The sequence below is a fragment of the Berghia stephanieae genome, chromosome 4 (genome assembly GCF_034508935.2).
Source record: "Berghia stephanieae isolate SIO BIC M18660-M18661 chromosome 4, UCSD_Bste_1.3, whole genome shotgun sequence".
In the NCBI taxonomy this organism is placed as follows: domain Eukaryota; kingdom Metazoa; phylum Mollusca; class Gastropoda; order Nudibranchia; family Aeolidiidae; genus Berghia; species Berghia stephanieae.
Genome location: NC_088363.1, coordinates 46,210,696 through 46,231,260, shown reverse-complemented (window position 1 = coordinate 46,231,260; position 20,565 = coordinate 46,210,696). Strand labels below are relative to the sequence as shown.

The 20,565-nt window shown below is 36.1% G+C and overlaps 1 protein-coding gene across 3 annotated transcripts in view; it reads right to left on the bottom strand.

The window, feature by feature from the left end:
- The window catches only part of LOC144970690 (bridge-like lipid transfer protein family member 1), a 111,609-nt gene that overhangs the window by 68,645 nt on the left and 22,399 nt on the right, over positions 1 to 20,565 (bottom strand). For all 3 annotated transcript variants that reach the window (XM_078910588.1, XM_078910590.1, XM_078910589.1), the window contains exons 20-36: positions 19,273 to 19,518; positions 18,356 to 18,568; positions 17,461 to 17,676; positions 16,514 to 16,733; positions 14,633 to 14,800; positions 13,482 to 13,627; positions 12,115 to 12,268; positions 10,656 to 10,999; positions 10,087 to 10,281; positions 7,316 to 7,403; positions 6,878 to 6,983; positions 6,312 to 6,546; positions 5,789 to 5,941; positions 4,427 to 4,554; positions 3,951 to 4,189; positions 2,542 to 3,190; positions 740 to 920 (exon numbers count right to left, since the gene is read on the bottom strand). In XM_078910588.1, the coding sequence (XP_078766714.1) occupies positions 740 to 920; positions 2,542 to 3,190; positions 3,951 to 4,189; positions 4,427 to 4,554; positions 5,789 to 5,941; positions 6,312 to 6,546; positions 6,878 to 6,983; positions 7,316 to 7,403; positions 10,087 to 10,281; positions 10,656 to 10,999; positions 12,115 to 12,268; positions 13,482 to 13,627; positions 14,633 to 14,800; positions 16,514 to 16,733; positions 17,461 to 17,676; positions 18,356 to 18,568; positions 19,273 to 19,518 (3,681 nt within the window). The remainder of the gene's footprint in view (positions 1 to 739; positions 921 to 2,541; positions 3,191 to 3,950; positions 4,190 to 4,426; positions 4,555 to 5,788; positions 5,942 to 6,311; positions 6,547 to 6,877; positions 6,984 to 7,315; positions 7,404 to 10,086; positions 10,282 to 10,655; positions 11,000 to 12,114; positions 12,269 to 13,481; positions 13,628 to 14,632; positions 14,801 to 16,513; positions 16,734 to 17,460; positions 17,677 to 18,355; positions 18,569 to 19,272; positions 19,519 to 20,565) is intronic.

Below are 20,565 nucleotides of genomic sequence, written 5' to 3'. Positions count from 1 at the left end.
GAAACACCACTATCGTTTCAAATTTTGGAAACAAGATGGAGACTATTTGGACATATTTTAAGGAGAGACAGAAATATTCCAGCTAATAAGGCAATGGCCTTCCATCGGTAACAGCTCAGGAGAATTCTAAATATCCACTTCCCAATCAAAATAAGTAACATTGGCATTATTCTTTACACCAAGCAGACATAACAAACACAAAGGCAGACCCACAACAAGAATATACACTAAGATAAATAAAGACCTCAAGCACCTCGATGACACACAAGAACTGAGATGCGAAAAGGATTTAGAACGCCTGAGATCAATTGCAGCAGACCATCATCAGTGGAAAGAACTCACTTAACAAATCAGAAAAGCTGCCAAAGCGTCCCAGTCCAAAGATTAGGAGGCGATCGGTAATAAGTCAAGTAAGTCATAGTGTTGATAACAATGCCATTTACTTAAATGAAATTTTGTGTAAGTCAAGCAAGACTGAGCATAGACAAAGGCAGGATGGATGACATGGACATTCTCCTCTTGATGTGGCATTGCTTCCTTGAGTAAAATAATTCAATCTCATCAACTTTATTATGATTATATTTGATCACCGCATTTCAACTACATTTTAAATAACAATTAAATCTTATTAAATCCCACATTTACAATAATTTTTAATGTGCATACATTTCTTTTGGGGGGGGGGGGGAGAGGTCATCCTGTACAGAAATCATTGATGTGAGGCAGTGATCGGTGTTACCTTGTAAGCCACATGAATACTGCTCGACTCCAAGCCTTCAATCATCATACAAGCCATGACAGAACACAGACGTCTGGAGTAGGCTTTGACTAGACGACGTACCGCATTCATCAGGCGGTCTGATGGGTTGAGCCAGGCATCAATGGCAGGGGTTGCTGTACTCAATAGATTCCAGTCCATTCTAAGGAGGTAGGAGGAGAAGAAAAATGTCTTGTATTCGGTAAAGTGAGCATTAACTCACTACGTATGTAACCTATTAACAGATTATTAGACTGTAATCATACCCTTGTCTAATAAACAGAATATAGGATCAAAGCATGTTTATTGGGTTAAACTTGAGCTTTTATACAGTGCAATATCAACTAAACTTGCTCAAAGCACTTTACAAGGGGTCCCTAGACAACAGCAACATCTACAATGTAAGACGAGACATGACATCTTTAAATAAATATAAATAAAAATAATAAAATTCCCTATATTCATCCCCAAGGGGAAATTTGTCTTTAGGGTCTATTCAAAGGGAAGACTGGAATAACCAAGGCGTCAGCTGCAGTGCAGCACCGTAAGTGAGCTAGGACAGGGTGACTTGCTCAAGGCCACACAATGAGACAGGAAGTCGAACTCAGTACCTTTTGGGTACGAAACAAAGATCGTACCGCTGAGCAACACTGCCCTTTTTTAGGCAATATTACAATTCTTTCGGACAGAGACAATGCTGTGAATGGCCAGGTACTCCTTTAATACCTGAGTAAGGTGAGAGAATGTGAGTAAAGAGCCTTTTCCAAGGACTCATGTGCTGCTCAGAGTGGGACTTGAACCCAATACCTTCTGATCCAAAGGCGAGTGCATACCACTAGACTACCCAGCCAGACATTGGGTTAATATACAAATTTTAGTTGAAGATTTTCACGAGCTTGAGGAATGTTTATAAAGCAATAATTCAGTCTTACTATCACACTCCTTCTCATCAAAAACAATTCATATAATGAGGAATTCTAAAATAAATAAGAAGACAGAAGGCAAAACAAGTGAATTGAATTGATAATGTCAACTAGAATATTTCTTCTGCTGTCGGCATGTATTTCGACTTGACCTCATGAGCATGGGTCATAAACCAGGATAGTGACTCAATTATGGATTTTTAATACGTGCTTACATTGCAAGGAAATGGTAGACAAAAAAAAAAAAAAAAAAAAAAACAATAGGGATATAAATTTAACCATAATGAAGAACTGCATCTAGAAATAAAAGTACCATATCAAATAATAAGGTGAAGAAATATAATATTAATTTGATAAAATGAATCTAAAACATTCAATAATTGTCGTAGTCAAAATAAAACTATTTCAGTTAATTGTTGATTACACTTATAAATTGAACTAAATGCCAATTAATTAAACTCTGAAAGATTTGGTAACAATTTATTTCAAAGACAAAGAATCTAATGCTTATGCGTGTGTGGTTTGCTTCCGAAAAAGATTGTAAAGTGACAGAGGATTTCGTAAATGGAATAGAGAATCCCTCAAAGTACATAGTAAATCAAAAGATTAAATAATGCTACTGCTACAATAAAATAAAAACAAAAAAACGAACACTTTACTGACACTACTAAACAAGCACTAAAAATAAGCTTGAAAAAATTTTAATTGGTCATTTTAAAATTCAATAAGGCTTTCTTATTAATCTATGTATACATATTCACATGATTTTATTCAAATAATTTCTATTTATTTCAACATTATATTACACACAAATGGAAAAAAATATTTAGTGAAATCAAAAGAAACATGCTTTTGATTTACCTTGTGAAATCCATCTTCTTGTGAATTGAAATGTGTGGAGGAGAAGCAAAATTGAACCAAATTGTCTTGAGTTCCAATCTCCCATTGGACGCATCACCTTCTAAGGGCTCAGGTGGAGGGGTGGGTGATTCATACAATGTGTCGTCACTGGACATATTGGATTTATCCGAATCCCATGGGGATGATGAATCCATGGATGCAGATGTCAACCTATAAGATGGGGAACTCAATGGAACGGGACCTTCTGAGCTGGAGGCTGCGCTTTCATCTTCTTTATTATTCTTACTATTCTGAGCATCCTCTTCAGTTTTAGATTTTCCCTCTGCTTCTTTCTTCCCTTCGTCCTCTAATTCAAGCTTAGCTCTTGCCTTTTCCTGCAGTTCAGTCACTGTCTGTTCAAGCCCGCTAAGTTTTTCTTCCATTTGAGCCTCACTGGTTTCCTGATAGCCCAATCGTCTGACGGCTGTGACAGACACATCTTCCAGCCCGCACTCGCACATGATAAAGCCAATACTGGCATGAATTGAATGGGAGTGGGAACTGGTATCGGGACTCCTGGAAAAATCACTATCCCGGTCTCTGCTCAACGTCCTGATCAGCTTCCTTCTGGGTGAGGGTTGATGTTGGGTACTGCCAGCGAGATGTGGAGCTGCAAGTGTATTTAGATTTTTTTTTAATTTAGGCATTTCAAGAGCAGATCTTGTCAAATTTCTGTGAAAACTGACACTATCCCTAATGACAAAAACGCTCAGTGCATTTATTATATTTATAAAGCAAAGATTTGAAAATACACTAAAAACAAACTTCAGATAAGATAATTAAGTTCTCAAAATATCAAGAAGAAGACAACTTGTCAAATAAATCACAAAAAAAAAAAAAAATAAGGCAATTGGCAATATATCAATTTCTGATGTACAACCCTGTTTACCCTCCAACAGAAATACTGAATTACTTTCAACTCATAATTTCTCTATTCTTTTATCCATGGTAACTATAAAATTAACTATTATTACCGAGAGAGAATTAACAACCAAATATCTTGGTCTTCACTATTAATCCTTTCATTATAAAAACGGTAAGATGAGAAATGTTGGAGAGTTTGTAAATGAAAAAAAAGTGGTCTTAGGCAATACAGCATAAGAACTATAGACTATCCCAGTTTCTGTAGCATTAAAAAGCCACAAGCACTTGGTTGTTACCATTTGGAAATGATTCTATTGCAAAGTACTTTTTGTCAGATCTGACAGGTCAATCTACCATATTACTGTTATGTAGACATAGGTGTCTGAAAAAAATCTTAGGTTGGTACTGGTCCTTCTGCATATGAGGTGAGTGTTTTACCACTGAGCTATCAGAAGCCCCATATTTTTTGTTTTTTTAAATGATTTCCGATTATGTAAAATTCATACCTGTAGCCACTCCATCTGTTGTCGTTGATCCTTGGGATCCAGTGTAGGTCGGCAAAGTGTTCAAAGGACTTGTTATATCCTGCTCCAGAGTGAACAAAACCCGGGAACTGTGCTCTGGAATGGCTGTCAGCAAAACATGCTCTGAGAAATTGCTGAATTTCAGGAGCCGTCTGAGCTGGATGTGAATGTGAGAAATTTGAAGAGTTCCCACATTTTCTTCTCTGGTTACTTCTTTAGGTCTGAGGAAAGACATCATTTAAAATGTCATTATTCTACAGCATGTTTATGAACTGATTGTTTCTTCTCTAGCTTCTTCTTGAGGTCTGAGAAAAGATATTGTTTAAAAAAGGTAATTATTCTTTAGCTTGTTATGAACTAATTGTATAACATAAGATTCTTTCATAGCTTTGAATTTATTAAATCAAATGAGATATTTTTTTAGTCCGCCACTTAATATATACCAATATCAAACATACTTCTCCAAATCTGGCTCTAACGGATTGACCTCCCCTTTTCCTTTGCTGGTTGTTCCTGCCTTTGCTGATGACGATGGGGTGGAGCTTGTCTTTCTTGTCAACATCTCCTTCTTGTTTTCTATGGCAACCTGAATAGGTAAAAGACACAGTTAGAATGTCAATGTTGAAATGGTGAGAATAAGAATTGGTCTATTGATGAAACGGACAAACTTTAACCAAACATACAAAAGGTGTTGGATTATTTTGCTATATCCCGTAGTTTACATTGCATTTTTGTCTGTCAACTAAACAACACATTATACTTCTTGCAAACTATTTGATCTGCTAACTAAACAATACATTATACTTCTTGTACACTATCTAATTTGTCAACTACACAATACATTATACTCCTTGTACACCATCTGATCAAGAAAGAGGGAGGAGAAGATGGAGATAGGCTTAGTCAATGCAAACCTCCGTAAAACTGGACACACAGGGAAGAGAAACAGGTATGGACCTCATACATCTCAGAGAAGAGATTAATTGGAAAAACTGAATATAAAGACTGTTGCCTACTCAGACGATAACAAGAAATGAAGTCAGTAAAAAACAGTCCCAGAAGACAATAGAGAATAAAAACTTCTGCAGCATTGGGGAGTCAAATCCATGGCCTGACTGTTACAGCACTTTTGTCAGATCACGAGAGGTATGCTTTACAATCGACGCCATCCACCACTCCAAAAGTAGTTTCAAATGTAGTAACAATCTTGAGCCCCTCTCACAACTTCTTGAGGTCATGAGATCAACACTCCAGAAAAGGTTATTGGCGAGCTAGCATAATGAGCTCTAGTCTCAACACAAACATATATCATAAAGAGGATTGAGACATTGAATGAGCTCCGACATTGGGTGAATATTAATTCAGAAAAGTGAGTGGAGCTTGCACTTACGTTGATAATAACAATAAATGACATGAGTAGAAAAGTGGCAGAAGACAACAGAGAATAAAATAAAGTTTTATTCTTTATTGTCTTCTGGCACTTTTCCACACAGATAATAATAACCATATAATATAATAATAATATAATAATAATAATAATAATAATAATAATAATAATAATAATAATAATAATAATAATAATATAATAATAATTTAAAAATAATAATATAGTAATAATAATAATACAATAAAATAATAATAACAATAATAATAATAACAATAACAATAATAATAATAATAATAATAATAATAATAATAATAATAATAATAAATAATAATAATAATAATAATTTTTGTCAATTCACGGCAATTCATGTGAGGTAAACATTGCTCAAAAAAAAAAAAAAAAATTCAAGAAAAAAAGGGATATCTAATCTTACCTTGCATGAATGTTTGTTGGACAACAACTGGCATTTAATCCCATCTATACATACTGCTAACAATGAGGCAGCTGTGAGATCACTGACTGATCCCAGATTCGAGAAGGCTATCACCTCTTCTACGATGGAGGCTTGGAGAACACAAACGTTGATCTGGGGGGGGGGGGGGGATTATTACATATTTGGTTATTTGACGCTGATTGCTGACACAGCTCAGTAAGTAAACCATAGCTTCGAATCAGAATAGAATCTGACCTTTTTTTCTCCCACCTCCATCCTCCAGCTTGACTAGGTAGCTGGGTCTGGGATTATTAACAAATATTTTTAATACAGCCAAAGTAATTTAGCACTTTGAGTTTGATATTTTTGGAGTTACAGCTGCTTATAAAAGTTTTTCTCATTATTATTTTATCATTAGTACTTTGTGATATACTAGCTTTTAACCCAAAGACTGTCAAGCAAATAGCAGTTTCATTTAAAATTTAAATGCTATAGAAACCCATTTTTCTCATCTCCCACCTACCTTTGGTAAAGTAAATAAAGCTTGGAGAGATGACGTCTTCACAGGAGTCACGTCTTTTAAAGACTCCAGATTATCCAAAGATGACTCTTCCTTGTCTTTGCCCTCAGGGTCGTGACCTTTGCCCTTTTTCAGCTTGTTCTGCTGCTTGAGTCTGTCCAGACATTGGCTGTGTAATCCGTCAATCAGTGCAGATGGATGGATCTTGGACAGTGTGGGAATCACAGCCTCTATGTATCTGGTGGGTTGTGGTGGTGGTAAAAGTGATAGTCATTGTGGTGGTTTTAGTGATGGTGTAATGGCAGCGGTGGTGATGGTGGTGGTGATGATGATGAAGATGATGATGATGATGATGATGATGATGATGATGATGATGATGATGATGATGATTATGATGATGAAAAATTTGTAATCTCTATCATTATGCGATTTAGTTAATTCAAAATTCTATTCTTTGATGCTATGTATTGGCACACTGCCTAAAAAAATTCAAACATTTAATTTGGCTATTCAAATTTGTTTTTTTAATTAAGTTTGTAACATGACAAATCATTTGACCTACAACCTACCTCTGGAGAGACTCCAAAAGTAAAGGAGTGACCAGAACGTCCAGGGAACCAGACAACTGTACCACAGCTGTGGTCTTGGAAATGTTATCTCTGGAACTCTCATCTCCTGGAACAAGATTTTCATAATGAAAATACATTAATTAATTCTATGTTTTTGACATCTATCAGGTGCTTCTTGTGCTGTCATAAAATAAATACATTAATTAAACTAAATTCCTTATCAATATCACAAGGACAGCCCTGCAATGGGATCCACCCGGAAAGAGAAAAAAAGGAAGACCAAGGTCAACCTGGAGGAGATGGAGAAGTCTGGGATGTGCTGGCAGGAAATGGAAAGACTGGCCAATGATAGAAGAGAATGGAAAAGTTTCATCGGTGGTGAAAAATGGGAGAAAATGAGACAATAAACTAAAGAGACAATGATAGGATATAACTCACCAGTCTTTGCCTCTTTCTGCTGTTTGTGTTCTCTGTCCAGTGTGGCCTTCACATTGAATAGGTCAGAGGCAATATTAGATGGGGATAGCTGGTGGTGCATGAGGAAAAAAATGACAAGTTTATGACATTCAATGTCAAAACTAGCACAAACTGAGTCAATTCCATGCATACAAATAGAAACATTTGGTAACTGAAAATATTCTTCTCTGTTTATCATACAATTGAAAGGCATACAATTCCTCATATTGCATTAATGATTAATACACACAACACACACACATACACACACACACACAATATATATACCCCCACACTATAATTTGAGCCTGTAATCGATAATGCTACAGGCAGTGATGGATATTGTAAGAGTGTTTCTGCAAAAAAGGATGCCTAACAGGCGACTGGGACTCTATGAAATGGAAATATAGTTCCATGAACCTTACTGGGAGAATAAATGAATCATTGTGAAATGCATTGAACATGGTTAATCCATGGAAATAAAGGTCCTATTAATTCATTTATTTAATTCCTCATTTTCAACAGGGAAGTCTAAATCTAAAAATGTCTTGCTTCTTAAAAAAGAAATAATAGCTCTTTATTATAGAGAAGGTTCCTGGGAGTTCAGTTAATAGAGCACACTCGCTGAACACAAATGAACCGGCATTGATCCCAGGTGCAGTCTAGATTTTTTACTGACTGCTCTGTCCTCTGATTGGACAAATGAGTTTGTTAGATCTGATGAAAAGTACTTTGCAATAGACTTGTGTCCTATCTAAAGGGCAGCAAACAATTGCTATTGTCTATTTAACAGTATGGAAACTGGGATGCTCACAGGCTCCATGGGACTTATGGCTCTTTATAAATCCTTTTATTAAAAAAAAAAATTGAACTTTTGTATAGCGCAATATCCACTAAATGTGCTCAAAGTGCTTTACAAGGAGTCCCTGACTAACAGCAACACGTAACATGTACGAGGGCTCTTTCATAATTAACCGAAAAATGCCTGTAAAATCCGCGTTTTTTATGCTATCAACAAAATTCTTGCACGTGTTCATACCTTGACTCGTCCTTCATTTCTCTACGTAACAGCCAAGTCTGTCGACACACTTCTGCCAACGCCGCACCATGGAATAGATACCCTCTCGGAAGAAATTTCCGTCAAGGTTTTGTAGCCATTTCCGCACATGGTCAACAAGCTCTTCATCGACATCAAAGCGCTTTCATGCCAGCTCACGTTTCAGTGGCCCAAAGAGGTGATAATCAGATTGTGCGAGGTCTGGACTGTGTGGTGGGTATGGCAAAATCTCCCATCCATATTTCTCTAGCCAACCTTGCGTCACTCGTGCTGTGTGGGGTGTAGCGTTGTCATGTTGCAAAATGACCCCGTTGGTCAACTGCCCTGGGCGCTTTCTGCGAATGGCCTCCCTAAGCTTGTCAAGAGTTTGGCAGTACCTTGCAGCATTGATTGTTTCTCCAGGTTGTAAGGTTTCAAACAGAATAACACCACGACTGTCCCAGAAAACAGTTCCCATTATTTTCTTTGCTGACTGCATGACTTTGAATTTCTTCGCGACAGGTTGGATGGATGTTTCCATGTCATTGAATCTTGCTTTGTTTCTGGGGTGCAATGGTGCAACCAAGTCTCATCACCGGTGACTATGCTGTCAAGAAAAGTCACATCGTACCCTAGAAAGTCTCCGCCGGCGTTGGCAGTATGCCCGTCAACCCCGCGTGAGCTCTTGCTTCTTCTCAAAAGTTCCCTGCAGATGTCCAATCTTTGTTCTTTATGATTGTCTGTCAATTGCTTAGGAACCCATCTTGCGCTGACTTTTCTGTAGCCAAGTTCATCAAATACAATTCTATGGGCAGAAGTTTCCGAAATTTCAAGACTGCTTGCGATTTCATGAAGTTTCAACCTCCTGTCTTGACGAATAAGCTCATCAACTTGCTTCACATTGTCTTCTGACGTCGCAGTTATCGAACGCCCTCTCCCTTCCCTGTCTGTCAAGTCGGAATGGCCGGCTTCATACAAATTACACCAGTGATAGACTTGTGTACGGCTTATAACATGCTCACCATATACACTCTGAAGTTCTTTATGAATTTCGGTAGGATTCAGACTTTTGGCGTTCAAAAAACGTATGACAGCTCTGATTTCCTCCTTTGACCAAGTTTCAAGGTGGGCCGCCATCTTTAAAATCGTCTAAAAATTCATTGTGCAAAATGATGCACTTCATAATTTCTGGGAATATCCGTAAGGAAATAAGGAATATCATGTTGTTTACAGAATTAAAAAATCTCCACTGGTTGCTGAGCAATGGGCATTTTTCGGTTATTTCTGAAAGAGCCCTCGTAGAACGAGACATGATAACGGCCAGATACTACATTTTTTTTCCGGACAGAGACAACACTGTTAACGGCGAGGTACTCATTTTACACCTGAGTACAGTGAGAGAATGTGAGTAAAGAGCCTGCTCCAAGGACTCAACTATGCACCAAGTGAGGCTCGAACTCAGGACCTTCCGATCCGAAAGCGAGTGTCATACCACTAGACCACATAGCCACATAGTTTATAATAAACATTAACTAACCGTGACAATTGTCATGAGTCTGATATCACTTTGTGTATAACGGCATACGTAATAGTCTATAATTGTTTGCATACTACATCATCAATCAGTCAGATATCACTGTTTATCTGATCTGTATTTTAATAGAGACAAAGAGGGAAGGGGGTGTTATAATATATATATCATAAAACATTGACCAACCTTGACATTGGGCCTGGGTTTCATGACATTGACACTGAAGCCTTCCTTGACCTTGACAAATTGTGGCGTCCACGTGGCCCCAGCACTGTAGACAGAATGGCCGGCCGAGGACAGGGAGTATTCAGAGAGGACGGAATTGAGGCCATGGGTACGGCTAGAGTAGATGGCACTTTGTGGGGCACTGGATGACCAGTCCTGGATTCATGAATATAAAGTTAAAATAATCAAAAACACGAAAACATGCATGGTAATAAAACTATATTCATTCACCCCAATAACACATGTAAACTTAATCCAGTTTTCATATTTTTGACTATAAATTCAATTTTCAGCATTTAAATCACTCCCAACATAATACTGTTTTGAGACATCACATATTTCATCATTGATTTCATGTAATAAAAAAAAAAAACCCAAAAAAATTAAGCTTTTTGAGCACAATATCCACTAAACATGCACAAAGCGCTTTACAATTGGATTGAAATGCAAAACCATCATTCATTTAAATCACTTATGATAGGAAATGAAATCAATGATGAAATGTAAGCTATTTTATTATTTTCCCTTACTTGACAACAATAATGAGATAAGTGTTGAGAGTAGCAGGACAGAAGAAGTGGGGACTCTGTGATGGCCTGGTTCATGTGACTGTGGAGGTTGACCATGTCCAATGTATCCTCTTCTTCAGCTGTGTTGATGTCATCGTCGCTGTCCGACAAGTCACTGTCCTTCTCTGTTGGAGCAGATTGGAATGACATGGTGCTGTCATCTGATGACCCGACGGATGACTTGGTCGATCTGCTTGTGCTGATGGGTTTTTTGTCGATGCTCTTGATGGATGAGCTTCCTTTGGAACGTTTACGAGGAGGCATTCGTTTGATGGTACTTATGGCTGGTTCATCATCGTCAAATACTGAAATAGAAGGATATACTTGAAGATTGCTGAATACTGAGCTGCTAAAAGCTGTGAACTACAAAAAGTATTGGACAAAAATGGATGTAACAGCTTCAAAAATGAACAAAATACTTAACTCAATAATTCAACCAAAGTAAAAACAATAAATAAATAAATAAATAAATAATGAAAAAAACATTTTTTAATTGCTTAAAACTTGAGATTTTAATAAAAACTATAAAATAAAAAAAGAGCTTTCATTGTTGACCTGAATAAGATAGATGTGTATTTGTTTGTATTGCATATTGAGCATCTGTTATGGTCAGATAAAATGTGATATTTTTTTTTTCTTCTACTTTTGAAAAGCATAGTAAACAATGACTCCCGTTTTTCATATTGACTCATTTTTCAAGAAAGAAAATGGCTTATCAAGTTCAATCACGGGCCACAGGTATATCCTCTAAACAAAAGTTTTAACCATTGAACATGTTTTCCGTTAATCATATGGACAAAATCGCATTCTAAAAATGTTTATTTAAAAATTGTTTTAAAATTATTTTTAACTTAAATTGAGAGCCATGACATTAGCCAAATCCAGACCCGTCAACTTGAAAATTTTAAAATTCGTAATTCTTAGGAGATAAAAATTGTAATCCCTTTAGTAAATTTTAAAATCAACAATTTACCCTCACAAGGATTAAATAACCCTTCAAAATCATTAAAATTATGTAGTCTGGCATCAACTATCATTTTCATTAAATTTTAACCACTTAGAGATAAAATAAAATAAATAAAATAAAATTCCCTTTATTCATCACATAGAGGAAATTTGTCTCTAGGGTCTATTCCAAGGGAAGACCAATAATCCAGGCATCAGCCACATTGAGCTAGGGCAAGATGACTTGTTCAAGGCCACACAGCGCAGCGGCGGGTGATCAAACTCAGTACCTTTCGGATACGAAGCAAAGACTGTACTGCTGAGCAACGCTGCCCCCTGCCCCTGAGATACTTGTGAAATTCTGAAATTGGAGCCACAATTTCGCAATTCTACAAATGTTTCTTAATAGTAGGGTCTTCCAAATCGTACCCTCCTACCGAAGTACTGAAGTAACATATCACAAGACAAGATTTACCAGACACAGGGGATGGGGTCCCTGGATAAGACCAGGCTAGCGTGGACCTCGTGTCATCCTCAGAGTCCGATTCATTAGCTGTGAAATAGTGTTCACTGTTCAGGCTGGTCTTGGAGTAGACTTTCTCAGCTAGAGGGTCTGAAGATATTCGTGACTAGAATAGAATATAACAAAACATAAAATAATATTAATGGAATTTCAAAAATAAAAACCTGCCTGCCCAAGCAACAAAATATAACAAACAAAATAAAAGGTAGTCATTTCCAACCATGAGCCCGTTGAGTCAGAAGTTTATACCAGTTTCTGTAGCATTTAATGGACAGAACCAATTACTTGCTACTCTTTGGATAGGATGTTAGTCTACTGCACCCAACTATGCAATCACTAATTGAGGGACAAAAGGATCAGAAAAAACCATGACTGTACTGAGGATCAACATGGAGGTCCTGATAGCTCAGTTGGTAGAGCACTCGCTTCACATGCAAAGGGACTGAGGTCAAACCCGGGTGAGGTTGAGATCCTTTTCACACCCCAGTCCTCCCAGCAGTAATGGGTAGCTGTCTGTTGCACGCTATAGAAACTGGGATAAATTCCGGATTGATGGGCCTAATAGTTCTGAACGACAACTTAAGACCAATATCAGTACCTTTGCTTGTAAGGCAGGCACTTTATTATAAATTGAGCTAGCTGGATTTCTTAAACATGAATCTGTATAATTTTTATAAAATCTATATTTCGACTCAAAAAATGTATTAATACAAAATGCATGATCACCAGTCTATGTATAATGAATTGTCACTTTTTGAATAGATGCAGGGCAGCTTAATATGCTAAAAAGTGATTTTTTAATCATTCAAGAGCCTATATGCAATTGCAAAAATAAAGTATGTAAATTAACCAAATTTCATATTCTTTGACCATAAATTCAATTTTCAGCCTCTAGTTCACTCCAATATAATACCAGTTCGAGATGATGGGTCACAAATATAAAGAGAAGCAAGAAAAAAACAATAGATAGATTTTTTTTTTAAAGTAAACCAGAGAGGTTTTCCAATTATATTTGGGAAAATATCAAAGTGACATATTAGGGAGCAGGCACCAGTGGAAGATTTTAAAAAACTGTGTATGAAACTGTGCCAGACAAGGCAAGATATTTTTCTTTCTTGCTTTGTCAGGCCACACGGTTTTATACACACTTTTTCAGAGATCTTTTTCCAATTCTATGCTCAAACCAATCGAGATGGCTTCTAGTTTAAAAAAACAAATAAATTCAAAATTGAAGAAAATTCTTGTGATTTAGCTTGAATTGAAATTTATTCGAGTTTGACTTCAAGATAAATTTGGCCCTAGGTGAAAAATCTCTCTACCTTTGTGGGACGATCCGCTGAATCCGTCGGAAGTATGGATTCAGAGTGGATAGAATTGGACGATTTTTTATGGGACTTGGATCTGTCTTTGGTCAGGGATGCTTGGGTTCGAAGCTTTCTTCCTTTCTTAGAACTCGATCTTAACACTGATATGAAAGAGAAGTAGACATGGAAAAATTAGAGAATTTGATCACAAAATCACACAATCAACTGATCAAACACAATATATAGGCAACAGAGCTTTTTTTCTGTAAACCACACAGGACTGAAAAAATCTAGCAGAAGAAATAGTGACAGCACCAAATCAAGAACATTTCCTGGCCAATCTGAGCACATACAACATGGAACAGCACTTGTCGTCATCATGATGGCATTGGCTGCCCTTGAGTAAGATTCTTAACACACGAGATTCTTAACACACAAAACCCCACTTGACTGAGTTTGAATGAGTACCAGGCTACAGGCAGTGACAAGTATTATAAGAGTTATTAGTACAAAAAGGATGCCTAATAGCAACTGGTACAGTGTGAAAAGGAAGTATAGTTCCACATGACCTGCTGGGGGAATACATTTTTAAAATGTGAAGAGCCCTAAGCACGGTAACAGCACAAAAAAAAATAAAAGAATACCAAACATAACCGAAAACAGTGGAAACGTTAATATGTCACTTAAAATCCTCTTTAATGTGCGGCTATGTGGACTTGTGGTATGACATTCGCTTTTGGATCCAAAGGTCCTGGGTTCAAGCCTCACTCAGCTCATAGATGAGTCCTTGGAAAAAGCTCTTTACTCACATTCTCTCAGCACACTCTGGTGTAAAACGAGTACCTGACTGTTAACAGCATAGTCTATTGGAAAAAAATTACACTATTGCCTAACAGGCGTCATGTCTTGTTCTACATGTTAGGTATTGCTGTTGGTCAGAAGCCCTTTATAAAGCACTTTGAGCACGTTCAGTGGAAATTGCACTGTAGAAAATAGCTCAATTTAATGTCATGTATCAACACTTTTTGTGTTTTTGATACTGGCTGAATTGTTTTGAGCCATAAACGTTCCATCTTTGGTTTTTGCTCTTTTTTGAAGCTGTTACATTCATTGTTGAGCATTACTTTCTGCATACTGCATGTTATGCAAATCTGATAGTCTCTCACCTTCTTTAGGTGATGATGCAGATGGCTGTGGACTTTGTTTGATCAGGATGCTTTCTTTGCTGTAGCGCCGTACCTCCCTCACTTTCTCACCAGACAACAGGGTCACTGTGTCACTTGCAGTGGAGCCTGGACGGAACTCGTCAGTTGGGGAAATTGTGGTATCATCACCTGAAAGGAATACAATTGGTCAATAACTTCATTCTTCCTTTCTATTCTTTCTTCCTTGCCTCCATTCTTTCTTTCTTTCCTTTATTCCTTCCTTCCATTCTTTCTTTCTTTCCTTTATTCCTTCCTTCCATTCTTTCTTTCTTTTTTTTCATCTTTTTTTCTTTAATTTTCTATTCTTTTTCTTCTTTTTTTTCTTTCGTTCTTCCTCCCCCCCCCCCCCCTTTTTTTTCTTCTTTATTTTTAAAAATTCTGTTTCTTTCTTCCATCCTTCCTTTATTTTCTTCCCTTAATGTTCTATTTATAATTACCTTTTAATCACTTATCTTTATACGTTTACATACTTTACACAATGGTCATGTCTAGATACAATGAATAACCTCAGTCTATCTCCTTTCTCTGCCTGTATACAATGTCTTTTGAATCTCTACAAACACAGTCCCTCAATCCACATTTGCCTAAGTCACTCTCTAGGCGATTTATTATCTTAGTTGTGTATATTCTAACACTTGTTTAGTTTAACTCTAAAAAATATCAAATCAAGAAAAAAAAATAAGCAATGGTCATCCCAAAGCCCAGCTCTGATATCAGCTACCACTAAAGTAATCTTCTAAAGCAATACGGCCTTTCGAGCGAAAATTTCATCTTTTTAAAAAAAATTGAGTTTTTATATAGCACAATATCCACTAAATGTGCTTAAAGCACTTTACAAGGGTCCCTGACGAAAAACAACACTTAACATGTAGGACGAGACATGACGCCTGTTAGGCAATATTACAATTTTTTCGTACCGAGACAAAGCTGTCAACAGTCAGGTACTCATTTTACACCTGAGCACAGTGAGAGAATATGAGTAAAGAGCCTTTTCCAAGGACTCAACTATGCACTGAGCGAGGCTCAAACCCAGAACCTTCTGATCCGAAAGCTAGTGTCATACCACTAGACCACATAGCCGCACAAAATTTCATCAAGTTTTCTTACTTGCGGACAATACGTGCCAAACATTTCTCTGCTGTCTGTCTAGATTTTAAGTGATATATTTATGTTTTTATCATTTTTGCTATTGGCTAAAGAAGGATTTTGAGCCTGAAAGGTTCCGTGCTTGGTATTTCGTTCTTTTTTTAACCTGTTATATTCAATTTTGTTCATTACTTTTTAGAGTCTTCACCTTCTAGCAGCTCAGTATCGCGTTGACAAGTTTCCTTGCTACCCTTTGAGGTAAAATGTTGCAAAGGACTCTCCATCAGATATGACATAAACTAGCTACCAGATAAACCTATCCATTTGGCAATTATTTTGGTACCTGTTACTTACCTATTACGGGTAGAAGAGTGTATTTTTTACAAAAAGGTAACAGCAACTTTTGTAGTCTATTTCACATCAGAAATTCTGATAAAACTAAGCCTCATAGAAATGATGGTTCTGAAAGATTGCTTATGTGACAGGTTTTTCAAATGCAGATCATGCCTTTTGTAGATCCTAAATTGTGTTAGAAAAAGCATTAAACTATAATATAAAACATATTTCAAAAAGATGTAATAATTACTCACAGATGTCGTGTCTTGTCTTACATGTTGTGTTGCTATTGGCTTGGGATCCTTTGTAAAGCACTTTGAGCACATTCAGAGTATATTGCGTAATATAAAAGCTCAAGTTTCTTTTTCTTTTTTTTTTTTGTTCTTGTGGTTGTTTGGAGGGACTAACTCTTCAACTTACCAAATAGCTCCTTGTCATTGGTCCCTTCTGGACTGGTGAGTTCACTCATGTAGCCCCGTGTGAAGGCAAACCCGCTGGCTCCAGTCGTCCCTGTGGTCCCTCCAACCGCTGTCGTCTTTGTCGGGGAGATCTTGGATGCCAGCTGGCTTGTCTCAAACACCAGCTTGCCTGAATGAAGCAAACTCTGCCCAAATCCTGGGTCACCCCCATCTTTGCTGACCTAAAGACGATATTTTTTAAATATTTCCATAGTTCTACCATAGTCAATGAATTTTTCAATGCTTCATTGATCCCCCTGTTGTCCTTTTGTAAGTCAAGGAAATTTAACATGGTCAGAGATTAGAAGGGTGACAATATTGCATTACTCTGGTGAGTTAACTTGGGTAAAGCATTTCACCCAGTTTGACTAAAGTGTAAATGAATACTTAGGTATAGACAATGGTCTGTCTTGCAAGACAGTTATTATAAATTATCAGCCTAACTGGAGACTTGAAATGTATGAAATGGAAATTGGCTGCTTTTCACTGGCTGCATAATTATTGCCTTTGCGCCAACCATTGAGGAAGACAATACCATCAGATTATGTTATGTAAATATGTAAATGTAATTGGTATTCATTTATTTATACATCTATTTATCTATTTATTTATTTATTCATTCATTCATCTGTTTATTTATTTATTCATTAATTTATCTATTCATTTATTTATTCATTCATTCATTTATTCATTTATCTATTTTTTTTACCACTTCTATTGGTATTATCATCTTGTTTTGTTGGTTTCATTTACCATTTTTTCTCTTTTTTCTTTCTCTTTCATGTATGTTGTCATCAAATTTTGTAAATTATTGGCAAATGCCTTAAAGTAAATAAATTTATTTATCCATATATTAAATCCATGTGGAAAAAAAAATTTAGTAAATATTGAATAATGTTATTAACTCACATGTGGCACAGCCCCGTGTCCAGCTTCTCCTCTGCTTCTCTTGAGTTTGAAGAAGGTCAAGCCATTTTTGTTTTTCCCAAAGAATGCACATCCTCCCAGACATCCACACTTTCCAATAACAGACGCATGGGGAGGGTGACTCATCTCCGACTCTGGCCACAGAAACCACAATCGCTTTGTCTTGGCATCGTGGTAACGCAGGAATTTATCTTGATTCTACCAAAAACACAAATGGATGGTTTCACAAACTCATTCAATAACATTCCAAACAAAATCATTCAATAACATTCCAAAATAAAAAATTTTAACACTTTTTTTTCTCTTTCACTCCATTTTTTTATTTCTTTTTTTTTTTAAATTGGAGAGGCAATTTTTAGATGATGATAGTAATACTAATAATAATAATAATAATAATAATAATAATAATAATAATAATAATAATAATAATAATAATGATAATGATAATAATAATAATAATAATAATAATAATAATAATAATAATAATAATAATAATAATAATAATAATAATAATAATTTTATTGTCCAACGAATAAACAGCAATTCATGAGATAGAATATTTTAAATCTTTCTCAAAAACAAGTAACTCAATTATTACTGGTCGATAGAGGAATCACAAAAAAGCTTTTGACTGAGCCCAGAATTGAAACCAGTCCCTAAGCTTGTAAATTGAACGCTATATCAACTGAGATACTAATACCCATTTTGAGCCAATACTCATCACCAGATCCAAATTTTGAGAAAACATATTAGAAATTTGGCTTGGTTTGGCCCCCTCAAAAATTGTATATATACCAATTAATTCTGCACTAGAGTCTCATAATATACTGTTGTTAAAGTGTTAAAACATTTAGCAGGCCCATCTCCATGTTCATACCTGATAAAGGTGAGGGTGAGGCAGCGCCATGGCAGCCTCCAACATAACAGGACCCAGGCTTATTCCCCCTGCCTCCAGCCAGTTATCTACATTTGGACACGCCCACACACAAGACACGTACTGCTTCACCTCCACCTTCTCTATCATGCCTGTGATGCCAGCACGCGTGTTCTGGCCATGAAGGTTACAGTGGGCAACTTTGACTGGATGGATCTAAATGAGAAAATGAAAAATAATAAAATTATTTAAAAACATACACATTTAAAAAAGAATCTGTAGATGTCTAAACAGATTGCCAGATAAATAGGAAAAGAAAAGAAAAAAGAAAAAAAGAAATAATAGGTGATCTGAAAATCTCTGTGCCAAATAAAACCAACAGGATTATGACCCCATTTTGGTAGGAAAATATGTCTTTCTAAATACTAAACAGGTTATTTTAGGATATAAAATAATGACTGGGTATTTTTTTTAATTTTAAGTATCAAAAGCATTTTTAATAATCTTAGATACATGTCAATGTTTTGCATGTACGCAAACTATTCATGATTCTTATCTTGTGACTTACTGCCTCAAATTGGTATCATGTTGGGATGGAACCCATGCAGAAAATTGAATTTAACATTTATGAAATACACAGAAATATGAAATTTTAGCTTTTCAATCTTTAATAATTAATGCTAACCTTCCATGATATAAAATACAAAAAATTTCACCCAATTCTCATATATTGGACTATAAATCTCATAGTCTTTCTCTAAATCTTTAAGACATAATATTTTTTTGAGGCAATTGATCAAATTTCTGTACCTGGAGTTGTACAGTTGGAAATGCGTGATATATATTAATTTCATTATTATGTATATTTTTTTTTTTTTTTTTTTTTTTTCCAAAGCATGTAACAGTTCCAATAGACTTACTTGAAAGTTGAGGGCTGATCCTGACTCGACCACAAAGATGCTGACAAAATCCACGGAGAGTCGAATCATTTCATACTTGATTTCCTCAGAGTTTGGGCACAGGAAAGGCAGCACCTTGGACTCCGGGCACTGATCCTGACTCAACATGTGCTGACACGTTTTGAAAGGGACTGAAGTCTGGAGCTTGTTTTCAGCATTTTCAACCATCATGATGAATGTCTGCAGAAACTCAGCAATGTTCTGGAGCTGTAAATGATAGAAAAAAAGCAACGTATTTAATATAACATTAGTTTGGTATCATTACGACTCAAACTCAAAGTCAATAAATAGCTGTGGACTGTAAACGGTATTGAATAAAATTGACAATACCAGCTTCAAAAAAGAAGAAATTACTTATCATGGAACATTTCAGGCTTAACTCAAAATGTCCTGTGTTAAGTATTTTTCATTACTACAACTGTATTGCAAAGAGTGTCCAACATGCACAAGCAATACACACTTAGCACAGAATTTAATAACTTGCAAAAAGAACGAACACATTTAATTAACTCTTGAACGGCTACATTCAATTTATTTCAAATATAATTTTTTTTCTAATCATTCCTGTTTTATTACTTATAACCTAACAGTTTAGATATCAGTGACATCAATGAATGGGGCTGTAATTCATTAAAGCCCTCGTCCCATTGCTGTTATTGTTTTCTTGGTGAAAACTGTAAGATGTCATGTCAAGTTAGAGTTTAAAGTAAAATCAGATCCTGAATGTAAAACAGTATGGCTGCTTTGTGGAAGGGAGTAAATAAGGCTTTCATGGACTTAAGGAAAGTGAAGTAGGAATTGCAATAAGCTATGTCAACAGAACAATACATTTTTTAGTTGCTCTTTTGGGAAAGCTCTGAGAAAAAAATAATTTTCAATTTTAAAAATGGTCCAACATAAGTCCTATGGAGCCAGAGTTTATTCTGGTTTCTGTTGCCTTAAATGGACCGTAGCAATTGCTTGCTACTCTATGTATAGGACACTGGTTTATCACAAATAACTTTCCAAAAGATCTAACAGAAATAACTACTCAATCAATGCTAGGCAGACAGAGTTGTCTGAAAAAATCAAGATTGCTACCAGGATCGATATTGGTCTCTTTGCTCTACAAAAGACCTGGAGTAATTAACAATTTACCTGATAAAATGAGTATAAAAAGAAAGAAGATGGTTTGGGTTTTCGTCAGCAGACAAGAGAAAGGTACAGAGGTACAACCTTAACTTGATATATACACTCTTAGAACTCTATTTTCAC